At 42.7% G+C, this 26,435-nt stretch overlaps 1 protein-coding gene across 3 annotated transcripts; it reads right to left on the bottom strand.

Moving 5' to 3' along the window:
• Positions 1–5,467: 5,467 nt before the first annotated feature.
• On the bottom strand, positions 5,468–26,084 carry LOC308319169 (homeobox-containing protein 1-like). 3 transcript variants are annotated; one of them, XM_080769060.1, is made up of 10 exons: positions 25,906–26,084; positions 19,003–19,521; positions 17,997–18,082; positions 17,801–17,911; positions 14,651–14,807; positions 12,449–12,531; positions 10,631–10,726; positions 10,314–10,405; positions 9,245–9,328; positions 5,468–8,737 (listed from the first exon to the last, which is right to left on the bottom strand). In XM_080769060.1, exons 2-10 carry the CDS (start codon positions 19,518–19,520, stop codon positions 8,357–8,359), a joined length of 1,608 nt encoding a protein of 535 aa, XP_080625186.1. In that variant the 5' UTR covers position 19,521; positions 25,906–26,084; the 3' UTR covers positions 5,468–8,356. The 3 variants fall into 3 exon arrangements, with proteins under 3 accessions (XP_080625186.1, XP_080625185.1, XP_080625187.1); XM_080769059.1 differs by having other exon boundaries at positions 10,314–10,408; XM_080769061.1 differs by having other exon boundaries at positions 5,469–8,737; positions 10,314–10,402.
• Positions 26,085–26,435: the final 351 nt, after the last annotated feature.

Here is a 26,435-nt window from a genome sequence, read left to right on the forward strand (position 1 = left end):
CTGTGTAAACACAAATATTAAGACAAAAGTGAGGATGCAAATTGTGATTGGCCGAAATGAGATGATAAGAGCGCCCCTCACTTCACACAGGTGATTTTCATGATAACATAATATTAAACTGTGATACCAATAAAGGAGAACTTATGGAGAAGTATGAAATGTTAGTTCCATTGATCCAAGCCGGAACTAAAATCATTATAATAAACATGATAAACTCAGAAAATGCACACAGCCCACATCTGACTACTTAACACGGCAGCCTTATTTAAAGATATTCAAAGATGTTGGGCCCAGATCCAGAAGAGGTCAACAAACACTGGACTAATTAAGGTCTAATTGAGGGGAATAATTGTGGGGAATGCCTTGAAAAGCCTCAGGATCCCCCAGGAGGAAGTTAGTATTAAATATTGCTCTGGAGAGGGAAGTCTCTGGAGCTCTCTGCTTGAACTGTTGTTAATGTTTCACAATATTTACCATTTGAGTACATGTTTACTTGTTTGTACCAGTGTAATGCTGGTAGGGACAATTGTAAATATGAATTTTCAATATTTGGAATCAAGTACATTTTGCCTCAAAATCTGCTGCCTTTTATAATTAATAATTTTGCCCATGTGTGATACAGTAGGACCTATACTGTGTAGATGTGATGCTATGCTGCCACCTAGAGGTTTCTTCAAGCACTCAGGATTCGGGAATGGTTCACCTTGTTGACCCCAGGGTCTGTTTCTGGTTCCTTCCTTTTTGTTGGTGAATGTATACAATGGAGCTGTGAATACACTGTGAACATGAAGTAGCTTGAGTTCCTCTTTCCTCTATCATGATCCGATAGTGGATAACTGGATATAGCGGTGTGTAAATAATATGTATATTGCTTTCAAATCATGTTTATTAAAATACTTTGTTATACACAGGTTGAGGCCTCTATAAGCCCTTTGGACTTCTAGCCTCCACCTATAGCACTTTCATCATCTTTCCTTACTGTAGTGGTGGCTGTTATTTCTTAGCTGGACATACAGCAGATTTGGATTCAGCACTTAAAATAAGCATATTTTCTGAAGCGTATAATATTTTGGCTTCAGTTGTTGGTTCAGATGTGATGCAGCCCATGCTTGCTAGCAGATGCTTTTATGCTCAAAATAGTTTGAATAAGGCCTCACTCACACCTTTCGATCTAGCATACAACTTCAATGCATTTCCAATGGAAGTCACATGGTTTGACACAACATTTTTGTTGTACGGCTTTCGGTTGTGTTTCGACTGCCCCCCCCCCCCCTCCCCCTCATACAACAAAAATGTTGTGTCGAACCATGTGACTCCCATTGGAAATGCATTGCGAGCTTGCATCAGTAAACAAGTCTCATGCATCAGCTATACATCAATCTGTTAAGGTGTGAGTCAGGCCTGACTGAGGGGGAGGGGGGCAGTCGAAAGACAGACGAAAGCTGTACAACAAAAATGTTGTGTCAAACCATGTGACTTCCATTGGAAATGCATTGACACTTACCCTCCCCCCTCAAAAAAAAAAAAAAAAAAACCCACCAGGACACAACGTTCTTGGATCAATGTTTATTCCCTTATAGATATTACCAATATAAACACACCTTTAAAAAAAGACAAATAAAAAAAGTTTTTTTCTCCTAACTGATGAAAAAAAAGTAACAAAACTTTAGCTTGTTTCATTTTATTTTCTACATAGCTATTACAGAACAGTCTACTGTCCAAAAAAGGCACTAAATTCTGAAAGGGAAGGTAACAGAAGTGATAGTAATATATTTTAAACTCATATGAATTAAATATTTACTTGGATATTGGTAGTAGAGTATTTGTTGTGGTATAATATGTATTCACAATATCAAACAAGGTACAGAAGCAAGGTAACTCCTTCTAGACAGAAGTTATGTTGTTACAACACATCACATTCATTAGTAGCCTGATAACTGACTTTCAGCAAAGATGGAGTAGAGTAGATCTTTGATCCAAATCACAGGGTTTCATTTTAGAACAGTAAAACTAAGTGAACTCTGATGCCAAAATAAGCATTTTCAATCAACGTGTACTGTGCATCAAAAGCAAAGTTTGTCAATACTTAAGGAATCAATACTGTGGATCCAATTCTATCTTTCTTTTAAACTATTGGTTAGGATAAGGTCGCGGTTTGTTATTTATAAGGTCAGATAACATTTACAATCTGAGACGTGTTGCTTGTACATGTAGGCCTATATGAAATGTCCACCAAATAGCATGTGCATCGTTCAAGGCATGGACACTACATTGCTGGGTCCTCATTACATGGGCTCAAGGATAAGGCCAGAGAACACATTTCTGAGACGCACATGGCCTGGATTCTGTCCACAGACTGTGGCAGCTGACCTGAGATCGCCTCTGGGAACACCTCATCAGTCTGAGTTAGTCAGTTAGTCCAATTTGAACTGAGTTTAGGACTGAATCAGTCATCTTATTAGGAGGAATGTCATGAATACAGTTCCTGAACAGCAGCTAAGTGTAGGGCACTATCCTGGCCCTGGGATGGGACAAAATAGAACTTTATGACTAAAGGGACATTATTGTGTATATTGGGGACATCATCATGAACGCCGGGGGACATAATATGGAGGGAGAGCGAGTGCATTTTCCGGCAGCGGCATCAGCCACGGCGTCTCCGCCAATTGCAGACAACACCGCAAGACCGCAAGCATGATGCAACGCATGTGGGACCAACTCACTGCCGTGGAAGAGAGTATCATAATCCCCCCCCACCTTCCCCGGCTGTTATCGGCAGTTGCGGCGTCTGGAGAGGCGGTCGCCGAACGTACTGACACTGCCGCAAAACGGAGTGGCGGTGGAGTGACATAATCCCCCCACCTTCCCCGGCAGCGTCCGATTGCCGCTGCCGGAGAATGCACTCGCTCCTTCTGTAAATGTGTGTTTAGGGTGAATCATAATACTTATCTATTAACCAAGATTAATTTACATGCAGGCTGCAACAGCTCAAGAAAGGCCTGTAGTCACATTTGGTGAGGTATGCATGTTTGTCGATAAAGTAACGCTACCAAATTTGGCATGGAGTTGCGACATTCAATCCTATACAAACAGAAAGAGAGGGACAAGTACACACATGTCACATGGAAGGTGCTAAAATCTCTGACTTTGAAATATATTTGTAGACAGAAGCTGTAGAACACCATTGTGTTCATTTCAGTGACTAAATACTGTACAGTATATAAACAGCTGCTATTCCAAACACTAGCCTACCAGTAGTACAGAAGCTAATTTGCAATGAGGTTTTTAATCTACTCTTCCATATTGTGAGGTGAAAGTCTGAAAGACAGACTAGAATCCCCTCTTGTTCGGGGGAGATATTGCGCTTATTAGCCTGAGGCAGTAACACTTGTCAACTAGTAGGTGTCCTGTCCGACACCACGGTCTAAATTTCACAATGATAGTGTATGGAGACCACCTCCTACAGCTGCAGATGTACTAATTCATGTATTAATACTCAACTGTAGAGATTGGTTCAAATAACATTGTATTAATTAAAATAAATTCTGGATTGCAGCTTTGTGTGTGGTGGTCCAAATGAGCCCTTCTCATTGCTCACTAAAATTGGATTCCACTGAGCTCAGACCAGATACAATTGGCACCGCAATGCATACATGGAATACACACTGCAAATATGGAAGGCGTAAAGGAAGCACAGTTGATGGGCGAGAAAACGGGAAAATCTGTACTTATCTGTACCCACTGTTACGTTTTTATGTTCCAAGAGTGTACACATGTAACCAAATAATGGTTAGATTAACACTTAAGATTTTACTGTTTAGCACAGGTTGTACTTTGAGGTAAAGTGAATACAAATCCATATGGTAAGGAAGATCTCAATCCCATGTGGAAGTGGTCAGACATTGTGGCAATCTGACCATTCAGCTTCTCCTGACAATCATGGGCCAGATCTTACCTAGTCTGAAAAAGTAAGGACCACACTGAGTGTTCACTTAACCCATTTAGAGTAGACCGACCTATACGTAACTACTGTATACCTTTCAATCTGAGATCCCCTTTTGGGGTCGTTGTTGCCATATATAGTATATATCTATATAGCAACATACATTTTTCAGAAAGATAAGGTCAGGATTTAGAATCAGCCTCAGGTCTAAAGGGGTTAAGATGTACAAACATGTAGACTCCCAGAGTTGCAAATGGATACATTGACACTGAGGATTTTACTGTGCAGGTATTCTGCCTAGCACATACAGTACTGTATACACACACGGCTGTGTCTGTGTGTGTGTGTGTGTGTGTGTGTGTGTGTGTGTGTGTGTGTGTGTGTGTGTGTGTGTGTGTGTAGGGCATTGCTAAAAATGAGCAGTTGTGCTCAGCTACTATCCTGGGTAAAAAAAATAAAAAAATAAAACGTTTAAAATCTAAAGTATGATACTGCATTACAAAACAAAAAAGACGTGATTTATAATCATGAACTCAATCATTTACAAAAACATAACATGCAGACATCTTTCATGAATCATATGATTCGCCTCAGAAATGTTTCTGCTTGGCAGACAGCTAAAAAAATAAAGATATAAAGTATGTAAAGCGAAGCATTTATAGAACAGTATTGTGTTTTTTTATCATATAGGAATACATATTTGACACACAAGACAGAACTATGCTACTAACTAGAGACACCGTAGAGTTTCTGAAACTCAGAATGGCTATGAGCCCAGGAAGACAGCTTAGCTGCCAGTCAAACATACTCAAATAAAACAGATATCAAAGGACTTGTTCTGCCATTAAATTCAAGTTCCATTCAGACATTTTAAGCCTTAACCCGACAACCCTGTGGAATTCTACTGGTACAGTATCCGGGCAAGGGCGAAAGATTGATTTAATTTCCGTAATTCTTTGGTAAAAAAAAAGACCTTTCCTTTCTACCATTTGGAAAACCAATGGCAAAACCGAATTCTCTTTGTGTCTTTCCAGACAATGCTGGATGGGATAGACTTTGATATTCTACATAGCGTAATAATATCAAAATGTTGCATTACAGCATGCATACAGAATTGTAAAATCGATTGCAAAGTCACCTCAAATTTTGAGAGCAAAAGCTCATTATTTTCAGTCTCCAGTAAATCTCTATCTATGCGCAGAAACGTATTTCACATTGAAGCGGTTGAGTGAGTGAGTGACTGAAGGGAATTAGCTTATAGTTGAGGTGTGGTGTGGATGAGGTATTTGTGTCGAGTTTAGAACTCAAGCTTGACAGGTATTTAGCGGATGATCTGAAATCGATCTTATACTGTACAATTTCAGGCCATTATAGAAGTCCCTGGTCATTTCATGCATTTATCTCACCACATCTGTACTACATTAGCCTGAAAGAGCCCTATGCTTTTCTGGGCATAGAGGGCCGGACCAAACTAGCGCTGGAAACCGACAGTCTTCCTATTGGTTCACCAACCTATGAGCCCGCCTCTTCCCCCCCCCCCCCCCTCTGCACCGTTATTGGTTTAACAAAATACACGGTTCACTCCCACTTCTATGCCACTTTTCCTGCTGGCCTAGCTCAGGCTTTTTTTTCTCCTTTGAAAACAAAAGGCCTGCGGTTTCCGAGACTAGTACTGCATTGATACAATGATCAGATATTATTTTTTTGAATCCTCCTTATTTACTATGCTAGCATAGTAAATAATTTACTATGCTAGCATAGTAAATAAGGCGGGTTTTAAGCCGTATTTCAACGAACCAGTTACCAGGCCATTGCTGGTACGCCCTCCAAGTCCTGAAAAGAAAGCAAGGTATTGTTTTTCCTATAACACTTTGTCGTTAGGCAGCCAAAGTGCACCAGTAATTCAATAAGAATGGGACTCCTACAAATTACTACATCTATAGATAGATTTGATGTTTTGTAAAGTACTAATGCAATTAACCCAGTTTTGATTCATGATCAATTTAAAGTTTAAACTTTAAATTTAAACTTTTGCCTGTGTGACCTGTCAATCACTCAGACAAATGAAAACGCCTTGAGGGCGGGGAACGCTAGCACCATAGTAATGAATCCCTTAAAGTGTCATTTTAAATGGAAACTATACAATTAAAAGAATAACATAACATTTTGTGTTCATAACACATTATGGCATATCAAGCAAATATAGACACGTTGACAAGTAATATATGTGTTTCTTGTCATCCTATGTTTCTCATCGAATGAAGTGACACATTTGATGTGTCTTTTCATTAGCATATCTCTAAGGCAGTGGATATTAAGCCATCGGGCGGCATTTGGTAAAATAAATGTTCATCCATCAGGCACTCAAACTCCTCAGATCCTTAGCCTGACTTTAACCAAGCCAAAGCCATTAGCCATGTTTTTGGATTGACTTTAACCACACCAAAACCATTTACCTAAATTTAACTACCACTAACACAATTCCTAAACGCCAGTCCATTAACCATACGTATTTGCAAAGGAAATATTCATACGTCCCCTTTAGCGCAGATGCATTGGAGTCCGTAACAAACAACCATTCAGATAGACATGCACTGCTCTTGCTGAGAAGCATACATACATTTCAGTTGATGCTGCTGAGCAGGAGCAGTTTCGTCATGAACGGTCATAATCATATACCTAAGCATAACTATCTGTGTATAAAATAAATCGCTAAGGGAATCAATCTCAGGATCACCAACCTAGGTCTTAATCTATAACCACTGGTACAGGGCACAGTTATCCACAGAGCACAAGGCAGCCGATTTGTCAGTAGGACTTGTACTGATCAATCATAAAGAACAATGGCTGCATTTCTTTTACCAATACCATCTGATGGCTGAATATCCACCACATATCTAAAAACCTGGCCTACTTAAAATACTAGTCCCAACTATGATTATCATACAGCCAGTCAATATACAAGCTTAATGCGTTGGATAACATCCAATATCAAGCACAACTCCCTCTCACAATCATGTTTGTCATCCACTCTCTAATTCTCTCGGTCTCCTTAGATGGGGAATGAAGCACCATGGAAAGTGCTTTTTTCTTCTGATACCATTAGCCCAAACAAAGAGCACATTTTAGCAACATACTGCACTGTCACTTTTAACTCGGGTCCATTTTTACACTCACAATTGTGCTTTGTACAAAGTAGTTCAAATATTTGAAGTTGTTTTCAGTAGCCCTTCTCTAAATTACAATATTTGTACGGTAATCTACATGCAGGCTTTCTAGCGTGGCATTTCCCATTTCTATTTATGCGCTCCATCAACAGAGCGGATCCGCACCGCACCCAGTGTGGCCTGGGCGTAACGCTGAAAACTGTCTGTTGGTGGTCAACTGTTACAAATCAAAACAAGAAAACACTAAATATGTTTTAATGTTATGATGGTAATATTACCATTATTATTTGGTAAGTGATAACAGTACTTTTAAGGATAGGGGGACATGAGGGGTGGGGGTGGTTGGCGAGGCTGCTACAGTGTTCATTTTAACTTAACTATGAGAATGTAAAAATGGACCAAGGTAATGACAAGATAAATGAACACTCCAGATGTTGTGTATAAGAAAGAAACCTTCTCCCTGGAAATTGGGATTTTCAGTTCAGTTGCTGATTCACACGTCCCTCGCTATCTTCCTAAATATCTATGTTTACATGCGCACATTAACCTGAATACGGAATCATATCCTGGAGTCTTATTCAGCTTTGCTCTCTCGATAACTAGCATTATTCCGCCGTCCCGTTGGTCCAACTGGCCCCATTATAACTAACGCTCTAATGGTCGGAATAATGGGATGTCAGAATTATGAGCAGACCCCCATTTTAAGCTAGTTACAACAAGAGAAAACTATTGTAACTGGCCATTTTGTTCCTTGTTACTTTGATGCTCCTTTTTCATAACCGTCGTCTGCAAACTGAGCATGTGCACCCCATGATGCCCAACAAAACAGCTTAGCATGTCAACATGCTTCAGTGTGATAAAATCAGGATATTCCAGGTACCTTATCCTGGATATAACCAGAATAAACCTTATCCACGTCACTGAAACAAGAGTCAAAACCCTCCCCAATTTAGCCGTTATTCAAATTAATTCCTGCTGTTCCGCCCCCAACACTCTCAGCTGACAGGTGCTGCCCCCCAGCCCGTAGGAGTAGGTGCATTGACAAATATCACCCAGCCTGTCCTGCTTCCTTCCCCCGAATACGGACAAATTGTGTATATATAGACTATCGACAAACCGGATGCACAGCAGTGGAACTATCCTGAATATTAGGGAGATTTTGTTGTGCATGTAAACGTAGAAAATCTACAATTATTCTCTCCATACCAGGTCTCTCTCACTCTGCCATTGTACCTCCCTCTCTCTATCACTCATCCTCATCCTCCAGGACCTCTGTCTTGATTTCACCGTTTCCTGTTCTAGCCGCTGACCCTGCGACAGCTGCTGCTACTGCTGCCTGGTTGGCCAGAGCCAGGATGCTATGGTTGACCGCTGCCATTTCTACGGCCAAGCTAATTGGGTCCTGGGGCTCGGTGAGTGAACTGTGATTGGTGCTGGTGGGGTCGTCCTGTAGGGAGGTGGGCGAAGGGGGAGACCAGGACACACCTGTCAGTCTGGAACCTTCTGCGTGATGCTCCGCCCCCAATGTCAGGGACCGGCCTATTAGAGAGCTGCCCCTCGGCCCCACCAACCCACCTCTGCCCAAAGCAGGCCACGCTGCCAACCAGCTGGGCAAGAGGCTTGGGACCTGAGAGGAGAGATTGTCAGAGAGAGGAGGAGAGTCAAGCAGAAGAGAGAAAGACAATAAAAGGGTTTGCAAGGAAAAGCAGAGAAAGGGCACAGGAGTAAAGGAGAAAAGGCAGGGAGACAATACTAATAATAATGTTTGGCCCAGTTTACAGGTTATTTTGTATTTCATTGGGGAAATATAAAGGTTACAGTGAAATAATAATTCATGTTAAGGAGTTAATGGTAAAGTCACATCATATCTACACATCAATGGAACTAGAAATTGAATAAAAATATACCTATACCTTCAGTTGGATATATTGAAGAAATTAATCCTGTTAATCCATTCAGGCCAGGCTAGTTATTTGGAAATGATATGTAGTTTCTTAGAGAGAGATTTTCCCAGTGAATCCAGTGAAATCCCAGTGAAAAGTTTATTGTCACAACCTCTTGATCCTTTAGTGATCTCAAATGAGTAACAGTGTATTGTTGTCCGTGTTTTGTGTACCTAATGTACCTACTGTACCTGTGTGGGAGAAGACAGGTCCAGTCGACTGAAACCAAATGCTCTGCCTGTGACCCTCTTGTCAAACAACGTCACCTCACAGCCCTGTGTAAAAATAGGAATGGAATTACGAACAGGGAACCTCAGAGTGTACAAATGGAACCAAATGGAACCAAATTGGACGGTTAATTTGCGAATTTGTGCTCTCTTGGAGTTGCAAATGGATAAATTGACACTGATTAATTATTTCACTGTGCAGGACAGTAACAAAAGAGCCCTGACTTTCACATAATATTGAACACATATGTGTGTACGTCTGTAATGTAATCCACGTAACTCGAGAACCGTTTATTTTTATTTTTATTATTTGACACACGCGTTCCACACCCACACAGGGAGTGCAGTGGCCGTTGTAGAGCCTCTGTCTGGGATCTGGACCTGATCACCCGTCCCCTATATCTCCATATATGGAGCTGGCCTGTTCTGCCATCATTCTGACACCTGCATAGACTCCATATTTGGGCATGCCTGATAAAGAACTCCATATATGGACATAAAAGGGACATAATAACTGGGTGGGGCATGCATTTCCAACTTGCATCGTTCAAAGTAGGCCAGTGCCAAACAGGCACCATTCTAGTTTAACAGTTTGACTGCCGCACTAAACACGCCTTTTGTGTTTAGTGGGTCACAACATTCTTCGTGAAACGGACATACATGAGAGACCGGGCGATGCTTCAAAGGTTATTAGTGTAAATCCCCACAGTGAACCAGTAATATATTTTTTGATTCAAGGTCAAATACAATGAGTAAGCAGGAAGTACAGAAAAGAGGTCGCACAGCCTCGTAGTCGCGATGCAAATACTGTATTTTAAGATTACCAACATTTCGGCCTTCTTCAGGGTATGATACAAACAGCGCAGCATTCAAGTGCTGGGAGCTTGAGCATAAAACGCCTTCAGAGGAAGGCCTCTTCTTAGTGGTACCAGAGACGAGGGCATGGCTGCACGATATGACAGTTGGACATTTGATGCCGATACAAGAAACAATATCATTGTCTGTCACAGACAGTGTGATATGGGTGGGTTACCTGGTCAGGAAAGTCATTTCCATCGACCTCATCACTGTTGGAGTGTCCCCCTGGACTCTGGACCTCGATGCCATGGCTCTCCAGGATTGCTGCTTCTTCGAAAAACACAAACCTCTCCATAACATACCAATGCCTACTGGCTACGGTTCAGCTTCAACATACACAGGACTAGTTCAAGACAACACATTCTGGGTCTGTGGTGTGGTGTCCATTTAAGAAACTACTGTAGTTGCAGAACCTTTTTAGTTCCTGGAACGTTTTGTAGAAAGGGGTCTAAAGACAGACACACAGGCGTTACGAATGGCAGTAAACATTACCTATGTTAGCTCGTCGCTTGATCTCTTTACGTCGGTTGGCGAACCAGTTGTAAACCTTCAGAGAGGTAACCCTCTCCAAATCAGACAGCTTTTTACCTGTTGCACGCACACACACACACACACACACACACACACACACACACACACACACACACACACACACACACACACACACACACACACACACACACACACACACACACACACACACACACACACACACACACACACACACACCTTATTTTGTGTACAATTTCTATAAAATTCTATGCCCCCCCAACTCTTCCTCTCTCTAGCCAAATTCCAATACCCCAACTTTCACACTCGCTCACTCCCCTTGCATCCTCCACTCGCTCCTTAGGATTAGATATGAGGACGAAGTAATCAACCGGGTTGGCCTCAAAGGGATTGGAATGCTCTATCTACGCTCACCCAATGTACTCTTTAAGTCAGGGATTCCCAAACTTTTTTGGACCAGGTACCCCTTTTGGGGTAGATATTTTTCCAGGTACCCTCTCATCCTCGCAACACGGATAACAATATATTTACAACCACAAGCAGTGTTTCCTGCAGGAAAAAGCTTTGGCATGGTGCTGGGCACAGGCCGCAATTTTGATTAATTAATTAGATTCATTAATTAATAAGATTAATACATTAAGATTAATTTGTATTATTGCTCTTGTATTGCTATTGGAGACACTGGGGGGACACTGGGCAGGCACTGAGGAGACACTGGGGAGGCACTCAGGGGCACACTGGGGAGGCACTGGGAAGGCACTCTGGGGAGGCACTCAGGGGCACACTGGGGAGGCACTGGGGAGGCACTCAGGGGCACACTGGGGAGGCATTGGGAAGGCACTCGGGAGGCACACTGGGGAGGCACTCAGGGGGACACTGTCTAAATGTATACGTCTAAATGTAGACGTCTAAATGTAGACGTTTAAATGTAGACGTCTAAATGTATACGTCTAAATGTAGACGTCTACATTTAGCTTTAAACACTTTAGCACTTTATGAACATGAACAAAATGTAGACGTCTAAATGTAGACGTCTAAATGTAGACGTCTACTTTTAGCTTTAAACACTTTAGCACTTTATGAACATGAACAAAATGTAGACGTCTAAATGTAGACGTCTACATTTAGCTTTAAACACTTTAGCACTTTATGAACATGAACAAAATGTAGACGTCTAAATGTAGACGTCTACATTTAGCTTTAAACACTTTAGCACTTTATGAACATGAACAAAATGTAGACGTCTAAATGTAGACGTCTAACTGTAGACGTCTAAATGTAGACGTCTTCTCTTATGGGGGTCCCTGGCATATCTTTTCAAATGGGGGTCCACGGGCTAAGTAGTGTCAATTTGGGGGTCCTTGACATGAAAAAGTTTGGGAACCACTGCTTTAAACACTTTAGCACTTTATGAACATGAACAAAATAGATGGGTCCCCCCTGGAACTCCCTCAGGTACCCCTGGGGGTCCCCGGACCCCACTTTGGGAACCACTGCTTTAAGTGACGTCAAATTCAGCAACTACTTATGACGTGTCACACAGCTGGATCACTGGAACACAACATGTGATGTGCAAGTCTTCCACGAAGAGACATGAAACACGGAGCCTACACTTTATGTACACTCTGTGTTAGCCGCTCCAAGTGGCTTGGAGAGCCCACTCGGCTCCTTCAAAAAGCAAATTACCAATTGGGACAGAAGTACTACAAAATTAAGCTCAAGGAGTGTGAGTGAGTGTGCAGAGATTAGGGTATTGGAATTTGGCTTCTCTGATCCCTCCCCCTCTCTCTCATTGTTCACCTGGTTTTTGGATAACAGCATTGCACGCATTGGCGATCTCTTCTCTCTTAGCTTCATCAGGATACTGGTTGTCATTGAAGTAGCTGAGCAGAGAGAAACACACACTCAATACAAATAAACGAACCAAACACATACATAGTCTAAGTGCAAAATAGATTGAGTGCTCTGACAAAATACAAATAAATGTGTGTAGTGATTGTTGCGGCGGTTTAAAGGCCGCCGCGAGGAGCTGACAAATAGAACTGTAAATAGACGCTTGTATGACGCGCACGCAATGAATCCAGGTCCATTCCAGTTGTAAGTTTGACCATTTATTCAGTCACCACACGAATTGAGTCACAACAGTTCCCAGGCTTTTAGCTATAACTGAACGTGGTTGTTACTGGTGATAAAAGGTGCGTTTGATACGGTCAACAGAAATGTCTTCTCCCACGCTCACCTCCTCTCTCTATCCAACTTCCCTCACCCAAGTGACAGGTAACGCCATAAAACTAGAGTGGCAGGGCCCCAGCCCCGGTGACACGCCCACTACCTGTGCAGTGCCCATAAAAGTGACATACCTTACGTCAATCATAATAGCACATTAGAAGCAAACACATTACGGCTCCTACAGTGATGGTAAAATATATATCAGATTTAGAGATAATTTATACTTTCTCGTATGACTACATCATGCATGCCCGCCCATTCCTCTCTGTCTCAGAGAGAGAGGTGAACTGCCTGTTTAAGAGACAGAACCCCCGGAAGGCGGCCGGAGCGGACGCTGTCTCACCCTCCATCCTGAGTTCAGTAACATCTTCAACACCTCACTGGAGCGCTGTCAGGTACCAGCCTGTTTCAAAGCCTCCACCATCATCCCTGTCCCCAAAAAGCCCAGGATGACTACAGACCAGTCGCCCTGACCTCCGTAGTTATGAAGGTCTATGAACGCCTCGTCCTTGCCCACCTGAAGGACATCACAGACCCTCTCCTAGACCCTCTGCAGTTCGCATATAGAGCCAACCGGTCCGTGGACGACGCGGTCAACATGGCTCTACACTACGTCCTGGAACATTTGGACACTGCGGGGACCTATGCCAGGATTCTGTTCGTGGACTTCAGCTCGGAGTTCAACACCATCTTGCCTCCCATACTGGAGAGTGGCCTCTCTGCGCTGCATGTGCCTGACTACACCTGCAGGTGGATCACAGACTTCCTGTCCAACAGGACTTAGCGAGTGAAGATCGGGAAGTCCATCTCTGAGCTGAGGACCCATCAGCACCGGCTCCCCCCAGGGCTGTGTCCTTTTCTCCCCTTCTGTTTTCCCTGTACACCAACTGCTGCTCCTCCAGCCACCAGTCGGTCAAACTTCTGAAGTTTGCAGACGACACCACCCTGGTAGGGCTCATCTCCAGGGTAGTGATGCCTACCCTCGCCATCACTGTTTGGTTTCCCGCTGCAGCGGCCAAGGACAAGGCCAAGCTGCAGCGGGTCATAAGATCAGCAGAGAGGGTGATTGGCTGCTCTTTTCCCCCCCTTGAGGCCCTGTTTAGGAGTAGAGCTTTGAGGAGGGCCAGGAAGATCATGGCTGACCCTGCACACCCAGGCCACAGTCTTTTTGCCCCGCTTCCCTCAGGCAGGAGGTTGCTGTTCCTAAAGACTATGAAGGCCCGACATTCAAACAGATTTCCCCCACGTCTATCCGGCTCCTCAACGCTGCTGGTGTCCCCCCCCCTGACCCCCTTCTATCCTCCCTCCACCCCCATTCTTTCACTATTCTTTGCACTGTCTTTGTTTTGCACTTGTCCTAATGTTGTAACTGCACTCTGCTGTCCACCAAACCAAATTCCTAACATGTTTACATGTCATGGCATTAAAGTCTTCTGATTCCGATTCATTGAAAACTTCGGGGTCTTTCATTGAGCAACACAGTTGCACACAGTCTAGTTTGCAGAAGTACTGCAAACTAGACTGACGAGCCTATTCCAGGTTATTGTGTACAATTTCTGAGATTTCTATTCTGTTAATCATTTCTATTTGTTCAGTATTTATAGAACCCAGAGAATATTTTCACTTTAAACTTTCCCAAAAAAAAAGCAGATCTACGATCATCATCTAGCAGATGAGCCATTTTGCTACTTTTGTGTGACACGCATTCATTTAGGAAAAATAAAGAGATGCAAGGTTTCTGCTCGATGGCAACGTTATGTGATCAGTCCTCACCTCTCCATGACAGTCAGACATTCCTTCCTCCAGGTGAATCTGCTTCCTCTTCGCAGACGGAAGCTGCCAGGGGTGGAGCTAATGGGGGGTGGGGCCTGGTGCCATTCCACCATGTCATCCAGAGCCAATGGGGCAGCTCTCATGGCCAGAGTTGCACCTAAGGACAGAGCAACCACATCAACGTTGTGCGTTGTGCGTTGTGTCTTCCAAACATATGCAATTATAATAATTTATTCCGTATCTTTTCACGCACTATCCTGAATAAAGGGCTGCTCACTATACTGTAGTCTGCTGGCTGGATGATAATAATAATAGCTCAAATTTATATAGCACTTTTCTAAATACCCAAAGCGCTTTACATGGGAACACTAGGAACAGACTTTATTAAGAAAAAAAAACAAAGCAAAACATAACAGATACAGGGTTAAAAAGATAAAAGGATAAACGAGACCACAGCTGGGGAAAGCTATCCTGAAGAGGTGGGTTTTGAGTGAGGTTTTGAAAGAGAGGAGAGAGGGAGCAACTCTGAGATGGTTAGGGAGTTCATTCCAGAGTTTGGGGGCCGAAACATAGAAGGCCCTGTCCCCCCAGATGCGGTACTTGGCCTTGCGGACCTTCAGGAGGTTGGCTTCACTGGACCTGAGGGAGCGGGGGGGGGGGGGGGGGGCATATGGTTCGAGAAGATCGGATAGGTAGGGGGAGCCCTAATGTTGTAGTCTACTGTCTTAATGTATGGCCTGGAATGCTGCTGTTCTAATGAGAGTCTTTTGTTCATGTATTTTACAGACCTTGAATTCATGTTTTGTCTTTACCGTTTCGTGCATTGCATCATATTGTGAGCTTTTTAAAACATTTTAACACAGATCTTGTAGGGTGTCTCTGGCACAAAATAGTTTCAGATGAGGGTCTGTGGCAAAGTCTGAAAATATGAATTCGGGGGTCATTGACATGAAAATATTGGAGAACCACTGAACTACACAAGACAAAGTTTTCAGCGGTTCCATGTTCAGGAGAGAAAACTAGTGATGGACCTACAGTACAAAGTAGAGAAACAGATAGCAGACAGCCTGGAGTCAGAAATCTAACCCTGAGAGACTGGCACATACCTTACTGTATAAGGACCAAAAATAACCGCAGGCATGTCATTTTGTTTCATGACTGTTTTCCATCATAAAGTTTATGTGAACATTATGAGATGGCTTTGGCATTTGGGTCCTAAACCATCTCATGAAGTTCACCTAAACCAAGTTATAAAGTTCCGCTCAACCAAATCGGTTAACCTGTACCGTGACATGAAGTAAACCTAAACCATGTCAAAATGTTACCCAGTGAATGTCTCACACACACACACACACACACACACAGACACCAAAATCACACTGGCAGTCTGGCAGTAGTGATGCACGATATTGATTCTTTTGAAACCGATAACTTCATGCTTCTCGAGACTGATCGATAAAGACATTGAGTAAGGGCACATTGAATATAGAACTATGACCTAAAGCAAATACAGTATGTGATACCTATGACACGCTGGGTGTCAGCAGCAAACAATCAGCAGATGAAACAAATAATCATTTAGCAGAACTGAAAACATATGAAAATATATAAAATAAAGAATATATATACACAATATATTATTGGAGCTATTAATAATTTTATCGGGCCGATAATTATGGTGTCATAATATCTTTTTATCCCCAAACCTGACATTCAGAACCTGCGTTATAGATTTTATTTTTGTTAAAAATAGTAATACATTCTCTTTTATTAGTTCTGTGCAGAGACCTGAAATAATGTCCACGTGATGAGTTGTGTGCGATATATGTTGTCTAAGTGGCTGTCTGGACATCACTGTATTAATCCATTTGAAAAGGAGCATGACATCCATTAGAGGCTGGTACAACATACAGTGAAACATATGCATGCATGAGTACATCCACTCACATTTCGTATGCACACCTTTCACTCTCTCTGTAGCGCGCACGCACACGCGGGGACCGCATGTAATTCAGACAGGGCATTAGTCCGAGCGTCTGCTCCCGTGCTTGCGGTTATGTTTAGGTTAGGAGATGAGGTGGGTTGTCATTTGTCGGACCAATGACTAGTCTGAACAACGTACTGCACCCGCACACGCACGCACGCTCTTCCTCATTAAACATTTATGGAGCAGACGGAGGAATGTTTGGCAATGTAATCAAATACAGCATCCTTTCAATGTTAATGTCTGATTCCTGCTGTTGATTTGATTAAGGACTCATTCCTGTTCATTCCATGTGGAGGAAAAAAAGCAGGAATAGGATACGATGTAGATTTGGAGCAGTGTTCATTTTGTCGACTAAGACTAAATACTAAGTCGACTAAGGTTTTTGATATAATTTCAGAAGACTAAAATGGGACTAAAGACTAAATGTGCATTTTCAAAAGACTGAAGACTAAATCAAAATATGCTGAAAAAATGTACACTGATTTAGAGGCTGGTCATGAGAGACAGGGATGCATGCAGTACTGGGAAATTCACATATGGACAATCAAATATGGACCAAACAATGATGGAGGGATGTCTGCAAATTATCCTATTTTCCCTGAACTTCATTAATGACATCATTTAACAATGCTTGATAAAATCTGTGAATAAAACTTGATGAAGGGGAAGCAACACAGCAATAGATATAGATATATTTTAATGAATGGTTTTCCCTTTACACTGCAAAAGAAAGAATGAAAATCCCACCCAGTGTGAAGTAATCAGTGCCTTTTTTAATGTTTTTTTTGTGGCGTTTTTTTGTGGCCATTATTTTATATTCTTTATAGGGGGACAGACAGTAGGCTGACATGAAATGGGGGAGAGAGATGGGGGGGGGGTGACATGCAGTAAAGGCCGCCGGGATCGAGAGTCGAACCCGCGGCACACTGCCAGACTTGGACTACCGGCCAAGGTGCCTGAACCGCTGAGCTAAGGCCCAGGCCTAATCAGTGCCTTTTAATGAATTTATTTGTGTGTACATTGTGTGCATAAATACATACAACGCTACTTATAGAAGAAGCTGGACACTGCTTTAAAATAAAATATATCTAGCACTTTAAGTTTAATGGAGCTCGTCACTGGTTTTGATGTAGAGTTGTTGAAGGGAAACTGGGAGGTATTACCTGGGTTGGTCTTCTCCAGTTGGTACCAGCGAAAGAAGGCCCTCTTCTTCTGTTCACTGAGGTCTGAACCCTGCTGGAGCAACCAATGAGAGATCCTACTCTGACTGATGCCTGGAGAAGAGAGGAGAAGTTGTTGAATGCAAATCATATTATTATGTCACGAGTCAAAGTATAAGGGAAGGGCGCAGATACTTGCCTGTTACCTGAGCGACCACAGCCTGCGAGATTCTCCTGTTCCCCAGAAATGCCTTGATCTCCTCCTTGATCATGGAGCTGTCCCTCCTGGAGGATAAGAGGAGGGATGGAGCAAGAGACAGACAGACAAACAGAATATGGCTTAAATATTATTATGAGCATTATATATCAAATAAAAACACACACACACACACACACACACACACACACACACACACACACACACACACACACACACATTTGAGCAGACTCATTTACATATATATTGATATGGTGCTGAGGTTCAATGTGTGTAGCAATGAAGGCCTGCACAGAAGCAAGCAGCTAGGATATTTCATGTGCTGATCACTCCTCCTGCTCATCTCACTTTTCACAAAATGTCTCTAAATATGTTTTATATGGCTAGAGCACAATGGTTATCCTACACATTTTTAGTGAATAATTATTTGTCACGGACGGTATGTCTAATAAATCAAATTATAATTAATAAATACATAAAAAACGCTGAAGTTATCGATTGATATGTTGGTCTGACCAATATTTTATTTTACTTTCCTGATGACATGAGGATCTGCAATGCAGCCGATATGTCTCGATTTTAACATCTTTCAACCTTGTGTCCCTATTTTGGGCATATGTCGCGATGCCAACTGTCTATTATCTTTTGTACCATTGAAAGTCTAGTTGAGTTTCGGGCGTGGAAATAAAATGGCCTATCAGCCTGTTGTAGTCTGGTTTTAGCAGAACCGTATGGGGAATTTACGATTTGTGTGCCACATCAGAATCAGAATATTCTTTATTGCCAGGTTGTTTGCACATAATGAGGAACACTTGGTGTGCTAGGTGTTTACCCTGAATAACAACAACCTCCCATGTTTTATAGAAGACTATAGTGTTCTTCTCAGTTAGGCCTCCATTGGACTAGTTACATCATGACAAGGTAGCTACACAACCCAAATCTCTACAAAAATGTCTGTTTTAAATGGGTGCATTACTTCTGCTTTTACCTCATCAGTTCCTCCACCTTGTCATCCACATCCATATCTTCTTCACTGGTGTCGAACACGTAGGCCGGTGCTGCCATGCCACTCCCGCCGCTATCCACGGCAACAGGAAAACGCGACGCTGGTGGCGACAGCCTGCCATTCGTCACAGCGACCAGGCCATTTGGAGGACCTCCCACAATGGCGACAGGCGTGGACATGGCCGTCGGGAGGAGGGGAGGCGAGGCGTCATAGCCATTTGCGGGCGGCGACGGAGAGAGGCCATCCGCCAGGAAGGTGGTCTGTGTGGCCGTGGAGGTGGTGGCGCCGATCCGGGACGACGGGTCAGAGGAGCAAGGCAAGGAACCAGGGGGCAGTCTCAGAGGCCGGCGGCCATGCTTGTGGCCATGCTGGCGGTCCAGGCGCTCCAGGGTGTCGAGTGCGTGGAGGATCTCCGGCCGCGACATCCCGGTTCTCCTGAGGCGCTGCAGGAGGTCTATCTGCTCTATGGTAAAACGAGGCTCCTCGCAGCGCTCCGACATACTGAGAGGAGGGGAGAGGAGAGGAGACACTTTAGTTGGCGTAGCTTCAGCGCTTTTAAGGGTGAGGAGCTGTCCGATCAGTCCATTTAACATTTTGCTCACAAACAAGATATCTCAAACACTTGCTGGATTGTCATGTTGTTGTTGCCATTGTTGTACGCTAGCAACTCTACATTATTGACTCCATGGCCTAGTCACCCATAGGCCAAAAATCACCTTGTAGCTTTCTAATTATGGTACTTTATTTTATTTCACTGTAAAGCATTGCTGTTTACAAAATATCCTAATGTAACCCCGCCCACCAATTCTGGCACAAATAAAATAATCTGGGTTAATTATAAAATCATGGAAATATAGAGCATTTCATATTAGTGCCACTCCTTCAAGGGGATGTTGGGCTTAGGTTAGGTCTCATACAGAAATCTACATGTTTACTGTCAAAATTCATTATATGCACAATTTGAGTTACGACTAGCAACGCAGGCCAAAATCAATCAACTGCATGTATCAGTATCTGAGTCACAATTACATTACTTATGTTATTTGTTATTGTTTAAGATTTCAGCCCTACAATAAGAGATTGGGGCTCTAAAGCGCTAACCACACCAAAGGGTCACCATGCAACTCCTTGGGTCCAAATGGTTGCAAGGAGTTCAGTTAACGCTACAACCATCTTGAACCTTTGGTGTGGTTTGGGCCATTGAATTCCATGCGTTGAATCACTATGGTCAACGTGGAACAAGACATACTGTATCACAGACGCTGAAACCGTCTTGACCCTTTGGTGTGGTTAGGGCTTAAGGATGCCAATGTCAGTTGGTTCAAACCACTGAGGATGGGTGTGGCTAGCAAGGCTTGACTTATGTTTACATGAGAAATTCCCTGCTACCATAGTTATAGTCATTCGTGTGTATAAAAGTATGTTCCATGAATGAAGATTGTTATGTAATCTTTTCAACAGTTTCCCATTGAAATAATAGCAACTTGTGTCACATCAAGAGCGAACTAAGTGTGTGCATAGTCTAGACATGTTTTCAGCACCCTCTGGTGGAAGGAATAATGATCTGCAAGCAAAGTGGCACAGACTGAGGGATGTCTATTATAGATCATCGCAGACAGATAAACAGACAGCCAAAGGAAAACCACCTTATAAATATAGCAGAATCAGGCAGACACCAGACATCTCTTAATAATTAACAATCACTACATTTTTTGGAACCAGAGATAATCTATCCCTGAGCCCTGAACCAAAAATAATTAACAGTTACACCAACATTTCTTTCACGGAAACCACATTATAAAGAGATGTAAGGAAATTTAGAATATTAGAAAAGGGAAACTAAAAGACAAAGTAGACTACAATGTTATCTGACACTAAAAGTATTGTGAATGGTTAGTGAATCTCTCTCTGCAGTCAGGGTTACTCATAGAAAACAGACAGACCCTGACTCAACCGTCCGGGCACCTAGGCTGCTGAGTCAGTCTGACAGCGTGCCACGGGTTCGACTCCCGATCCTGACGGCCTTTAACGCGTGTCTTCCCGCCCAATCTCTCTCCCCATTTCCTGTCAGACTACTTTCATCCTATCAGTAAAGGCAGAAACAGCCAAAATAATATCTTAAGTAAAAGGTAGATAGTGGAAAACATCATAACCATCCATAACCAAAATGTGGAACGCCCTACCAACAGTCATTAAGACATGTGAATCCCTTGGCTCCTTCAAAACTGCTCTCAAAGGGCACCTACGGATGGCTGCAATTCGAAACTGGCCTCTGTAAAAGCTGAATTTGTATCTGGATTGTACTATGTTTTTGTATGGACGTGGTGTTGGGTGCCTGCACATATGCACACATGGCATCAACGCATGGTGTTGTGTGCAGGCGCCCTACACTCTGTCTTTGTACTATGGATTGTACTATGTTTTTGTATGGACGTGGTGTTGGGTGCCTGCACATATGCACACATGGCATCAACGCATGGTGTTGTGTGCAGGCGCCCTACACTCTGTCTTTCGTTTTCTTTTCTTTTATCCCCCTGTTCCCCTCACTGTATATATACTTTTTTTCCCTTTTCGCTTCCTATATGATGAATTCCTGTTCTGTTCTTTAACTACATAGAAGTGTCTATTTGTTTGTCTCTAAATGTTTTGATGAATTGAACAATGTGGACCCTGTTGTAAACAAGTGTAAGGCTTAATTGGGTCGTCCACTCACAGTTAACAGTCTTTGTATTGAGTTTGTGCTTGAAATGTACTGTAATTCTGCAAACTGTTAATAAAGATTTCAATCAATCAATCAATCAAACAACAACAGTGGCCCGGGAAGAAAGGCCTTTTTTGGGGGTGGGGGGGTGGGGATTAAGAGCATCTGCTAAATGCCTAAATTGTAAATTGGAAGAAAGGCATTGGGGGGGGGGGGGGGGGTGTCACCAAAATAGTAGGCATCTTGATCTTGCCATATCAGCCATTACAGTTCAGAGCTGTGACGTTTGTGTTTGTTTCAAAATAGATACGCATGCACATTGTTGATAAAGATTTATTTTTATTACGACAAATCAGTAATTTAATCACTGATTTCAAGAACTGCTCTTAAATGAGTGTTAAGTATTTGAAATGTAAAATATGGTAAACAATAAATCCACATGCGAACATGTGTGTAAGAGACGGACAGAGAGGAAGATGTGTGTGTGTGTGTGTGTGTGTGTGTGTGTGGTGGGGTAGAGCGACTTGGGAAAATGCCAAGGAAAATTTCCATCTTCCGCGGCCAAGGCCCCATATTTTCTCCCTTTGAAGCTGAAAAGGGGAGGAGAGATGAGTCATTGGCGTATAGCATATCACACACATATCTGCTCCTTGGGACACAGCGTACAGAGGAAGACAGGATGCACACACACACACACACACACACACACACACACACACATCCCTGCAGCAAGACATTCTGAGACTGACAATGAAATGTATTATATTCCGATTTCTGCTCAGGATTTACTCTTGAGTGTGTTAAATGACCTCCAGTCTGACATTTTTACACTGCACCAGAATGCCTGTAGGCAGGCACAGCCCACAGTAGGTGTGCATCTGAAAAAACACCTTTTCACTCTAAATAAAAAGATGTAAGAGCATTTAATTTACAGGCACACACATAGCCACACATTCATGCCCCAATAGCCTTGCCCTTAAATGACCGTAATTCCAACACTAGATTTACTCTAACCATAATCTCTATTGAAAAGGACGGAAAAATGGCCTTACTGTTGAGGATTTCTCTTTCCAACAACTGCTTATCACTATGCAAAACGAGACAGCGTACACACAGCTCTGTGATATATAAAGACAAGATGCATTAACCCCATGGGAGACTTTAACCGTCTATTGTCTACGGGCTGAGCTCCCATTAATAACCCGCCACCACGACATTCATTTTTCAAACACATATTCTGCAGCACTCCTCTGTCATTACGTAGTTCCATGCATTCCACCACATACATCGCTGCATTTCAGCTAGCATGAAATCCAAATGAAAAAGGCGATAAACTTTGAAAGTATACGACATAAGGTATGACATAATTTGTCAAAAACTGAGGCATGACAGAATTGCCATGTTAACTATTGGATTTTCACTGTGTTCATGTATGTGCTGCAGTGTATTAATCACCATCATAAGAACATATTTGTTTTCAGGGAAGTACTGACATAACAGTGTTCATATCCCTCAACTCTTTTTAGATCACAGCCTGCGGCAGTAAAAACACTAGACTAGTCTAGACGAGAGTTCCAGTGATACACATGAATACGCTAATACCAGAATAGTGTAAAGAAAGAAACTCTATCCACCTAGACTAGAGCGTGTGACACGTGTGTGTGTGTGTGTGTGTGTGTGTGTGTGTGTGTGTCCATGCAACATGGAGGCATAGGGTAAACCCATGTGAGTGTATGCAGGTTTTCATTCCAACCAAACACTGATTTCACTAATTATTTACCCGCTCTATGGCTGAAGATGTGTTACTTAGTGAACTCAGCCAGAGTAGTGCTTGGTTGAAAAATGAAGTCTTGCCTAAATGCAATGATTGAACACAACACCACACTGACATATATTCCACAGCAGCAATGCTCAACTCAAATAATCTTCAAGTGTCTTAAAACAGATTGAACACAACATGACAACAGTACAGCAGCAATGCTCAACTCAAATAATCTTCTTTACGTGTCTTAAAACAGTAGAGCTGTCCTCTCCCCATTCAACAATTCCTGGTGCTTTAATTCATTCCACAAATTTTATATAATATAAAAAAGGCAAAGAGTTGAGGTGTTGATTGATTCCATTACCTTAATCAATGTTGCTGATGCTACGTGTTTGCTATAGCCTATAACGCAAGTTATTCAATTCTACGTTTTTGTGACAGACAGACAAAACAACCCACAGTTTCTGTTATACTACTAGACAAGTGGTTTTCAACCAGGGGTCCGGAGACCACCAGTGGTCCTTGAGGGGGATCCAGGTGGTTCTGAATGAAATGATGGAGAGTTGGTAACCAAATGGACCCTTATTAGATCTTTAGCTCTTGAAAGCATAAAATGACACCAAATGAAATGGTTGAATGAAAACCACTGTACTAACTAGACCATATATGAAACCTAAAGGGACCGCATGTAATTCAGACAGGGTGTAGGACCAATGTCTGAACAACTTACTGCACCCAAAAGGATGAGACCTAAAAGTGTGCCATGACATGAGAGAAAAGGTTAGGACCCAGGACAACTTACATAGGACTAATTTGTTAAAGTAAAGTATAATTTGGAAAATGGACATCATGAATAATGACCTGATCACTTGTTCAGGGCCATTATTCAGTCACATTCATTAGTGTCTATTAGACCAAAGAAATGACAACCTGACAAATTACGCTTTCTCCTAGATGGACAAAAGATAAGGTCAGCACACTGATGTTTCGAGCCTCACGCTCTTCATCCTGAATCTTCCTGATGAAGAGCTGTCATGTCCACTATGGTGTAAAAAACCTTAATAAATATTTTAAGCTTTGGAGCTTTCAGTGTGCAGACCTAATCTTTGTTTCTATTATTAACCTCGGCCCGGCACCTGGCATTTAGTTATTGGATGAATGTGCATGCTCTATTGTATGTTTCCTCTAAGATGGACAGCATGCATTAGTGCGAATTAGACTAGTAGTCTAATTAGCACTAATGCATGCTGTTGTAGTATGTAGTCTAAGACTACATACTACAACAAGGAATATAAAAGTGTGTATGCGTGCTCCATTCTCTGAGCCAGCCTTGGTATTGTGGTGAAACAGACTGCAAGTAAAATACTGCCGAGTAGCATGCTCAGCAAAAATAAAGCAGAGAAGGAAAACACAGGAGAGAATGAAAGAAGGCATATAAACTAATAAACTCACGCCCGTGCACGTAGACTTATAAAATCACTACATTTCAAATGGTACAGTTGAACTTGAAACTCTCTCTGGATATAATAGTACTGAGATTTATATGTGGAATGATGTGGGCTACCATGCTGTCATAAACTGGCAAAAGTTTGCAATGGAAAACAACATGTTTATATCGTTTGTTTGTTTTTATGTAGGCTACACGAGCGAGCCTACTTGCGCCCGAAGTTTAGTGTTAAACTGTTACACCAGGTTTGTTAACCTGTACGATTCTGTGACTCCATGGGTGGCTTTTTGCAAACACGCTGGCAGCGAGGATGCTGAACGGTACCAACCAACCAACCAAAAACATGTTAAATATCCCAGGTATTGTTGAGCCAAAGAACAATTGTACATGTGATTTCAAAAGGCAATAGAAAATGTCCTTTAGAATATTTTTTGTAACCCTGGCTGACTTCACTGAAAATGTCAGCATTTCACATGCCAGAAATGATTTGACCTTCTGACTATAAATTTGCACAACATAAAACATTAACCACAACAAACCAACCCTGATAGGGGTGTAGCGCCATCTCCCCCCCCGCTTCTCCCTTGTCTTCACGGCAGAAAACACTGCGACCTCTGGAGTCGCATTATTCCATGGGTCACCAATGTCGGCGTTACGCACTTTCTGCGCCGGGCAGATGTTGCAAACAGATGTTCCAAGTCGGAGAGAAGAGCGCACAAATCAGAATAAAGACAATTTGGGTGTTTCGCTGTAGCTCGCTGACAACATGATGCATCTGAGTTACTATGTGCCATCCCTGCAGGACTGAATGAAAGGCAGCTCACTGCACTAACGTGTGCGGCTGTCAAGCAACCACAAAGTGGCAATAGGGTGCCAATAAGTGCCAAGCCTGCGGGGCAGGCTACCAGCAGCTAGCCACCGTGTTAGCCTTCTTCAGCCAAGTTGTAAAGCCTGCTGCTTCGAGACAGTGTTTACCTGAGCGTTGTTGTCTGTGTCCTCCTCCGACCAACACAATATTTAAAACACACATAGATCTGCTCCCCCGCGCTCCTCAGGCCAGCATGCACCAGCCCGTCTTATTCCAAAACGCGGTCTCCCCTTTTCCCTAATTTGATTTCATCTCGTAGTGAGACTGATTCGCCTTTGTCCGACGGACAGACGCCATATTGACGATATGACGACGCGGGGTTCGACGGGACTTGTAGTCGTCTGAAGTTATTTTTTTGTACCGCAAACAACGATCGGCATTCAAAACTAAACCACAGCTGGCCTGGCAGAGACACCGAAACATCAGTGTTCAGTCCTGTTTAGTGTTTGTTTCCTGTGTGTGCGTGCGACTGTGCGTGCGCGCGGTAGTCGTACGCGTGCGTATTGTTTATAAGAAACTTCCCTGGCAACTTTTTAAATAACTACTCTACAGCACAGCACAGATAAACTTCATGTGGCTGAGTAGCCTAGACCAGGGTACACACTTGCCAGCCAAAATCTTTAAGTTTGCATGGATT

This window comes from Protomyctophum bolini (genome assembly GCF_963924005.1).
Source record: "Protomyctophum bolini genome assembly, chromosome: 1".
Lineage (NCBI taxonomy): Eukaryota > Metazoa > Chordata > Actinopteri > Myctophiformes > Myctophidae > Protomyctophum > Protomyctophum bolini.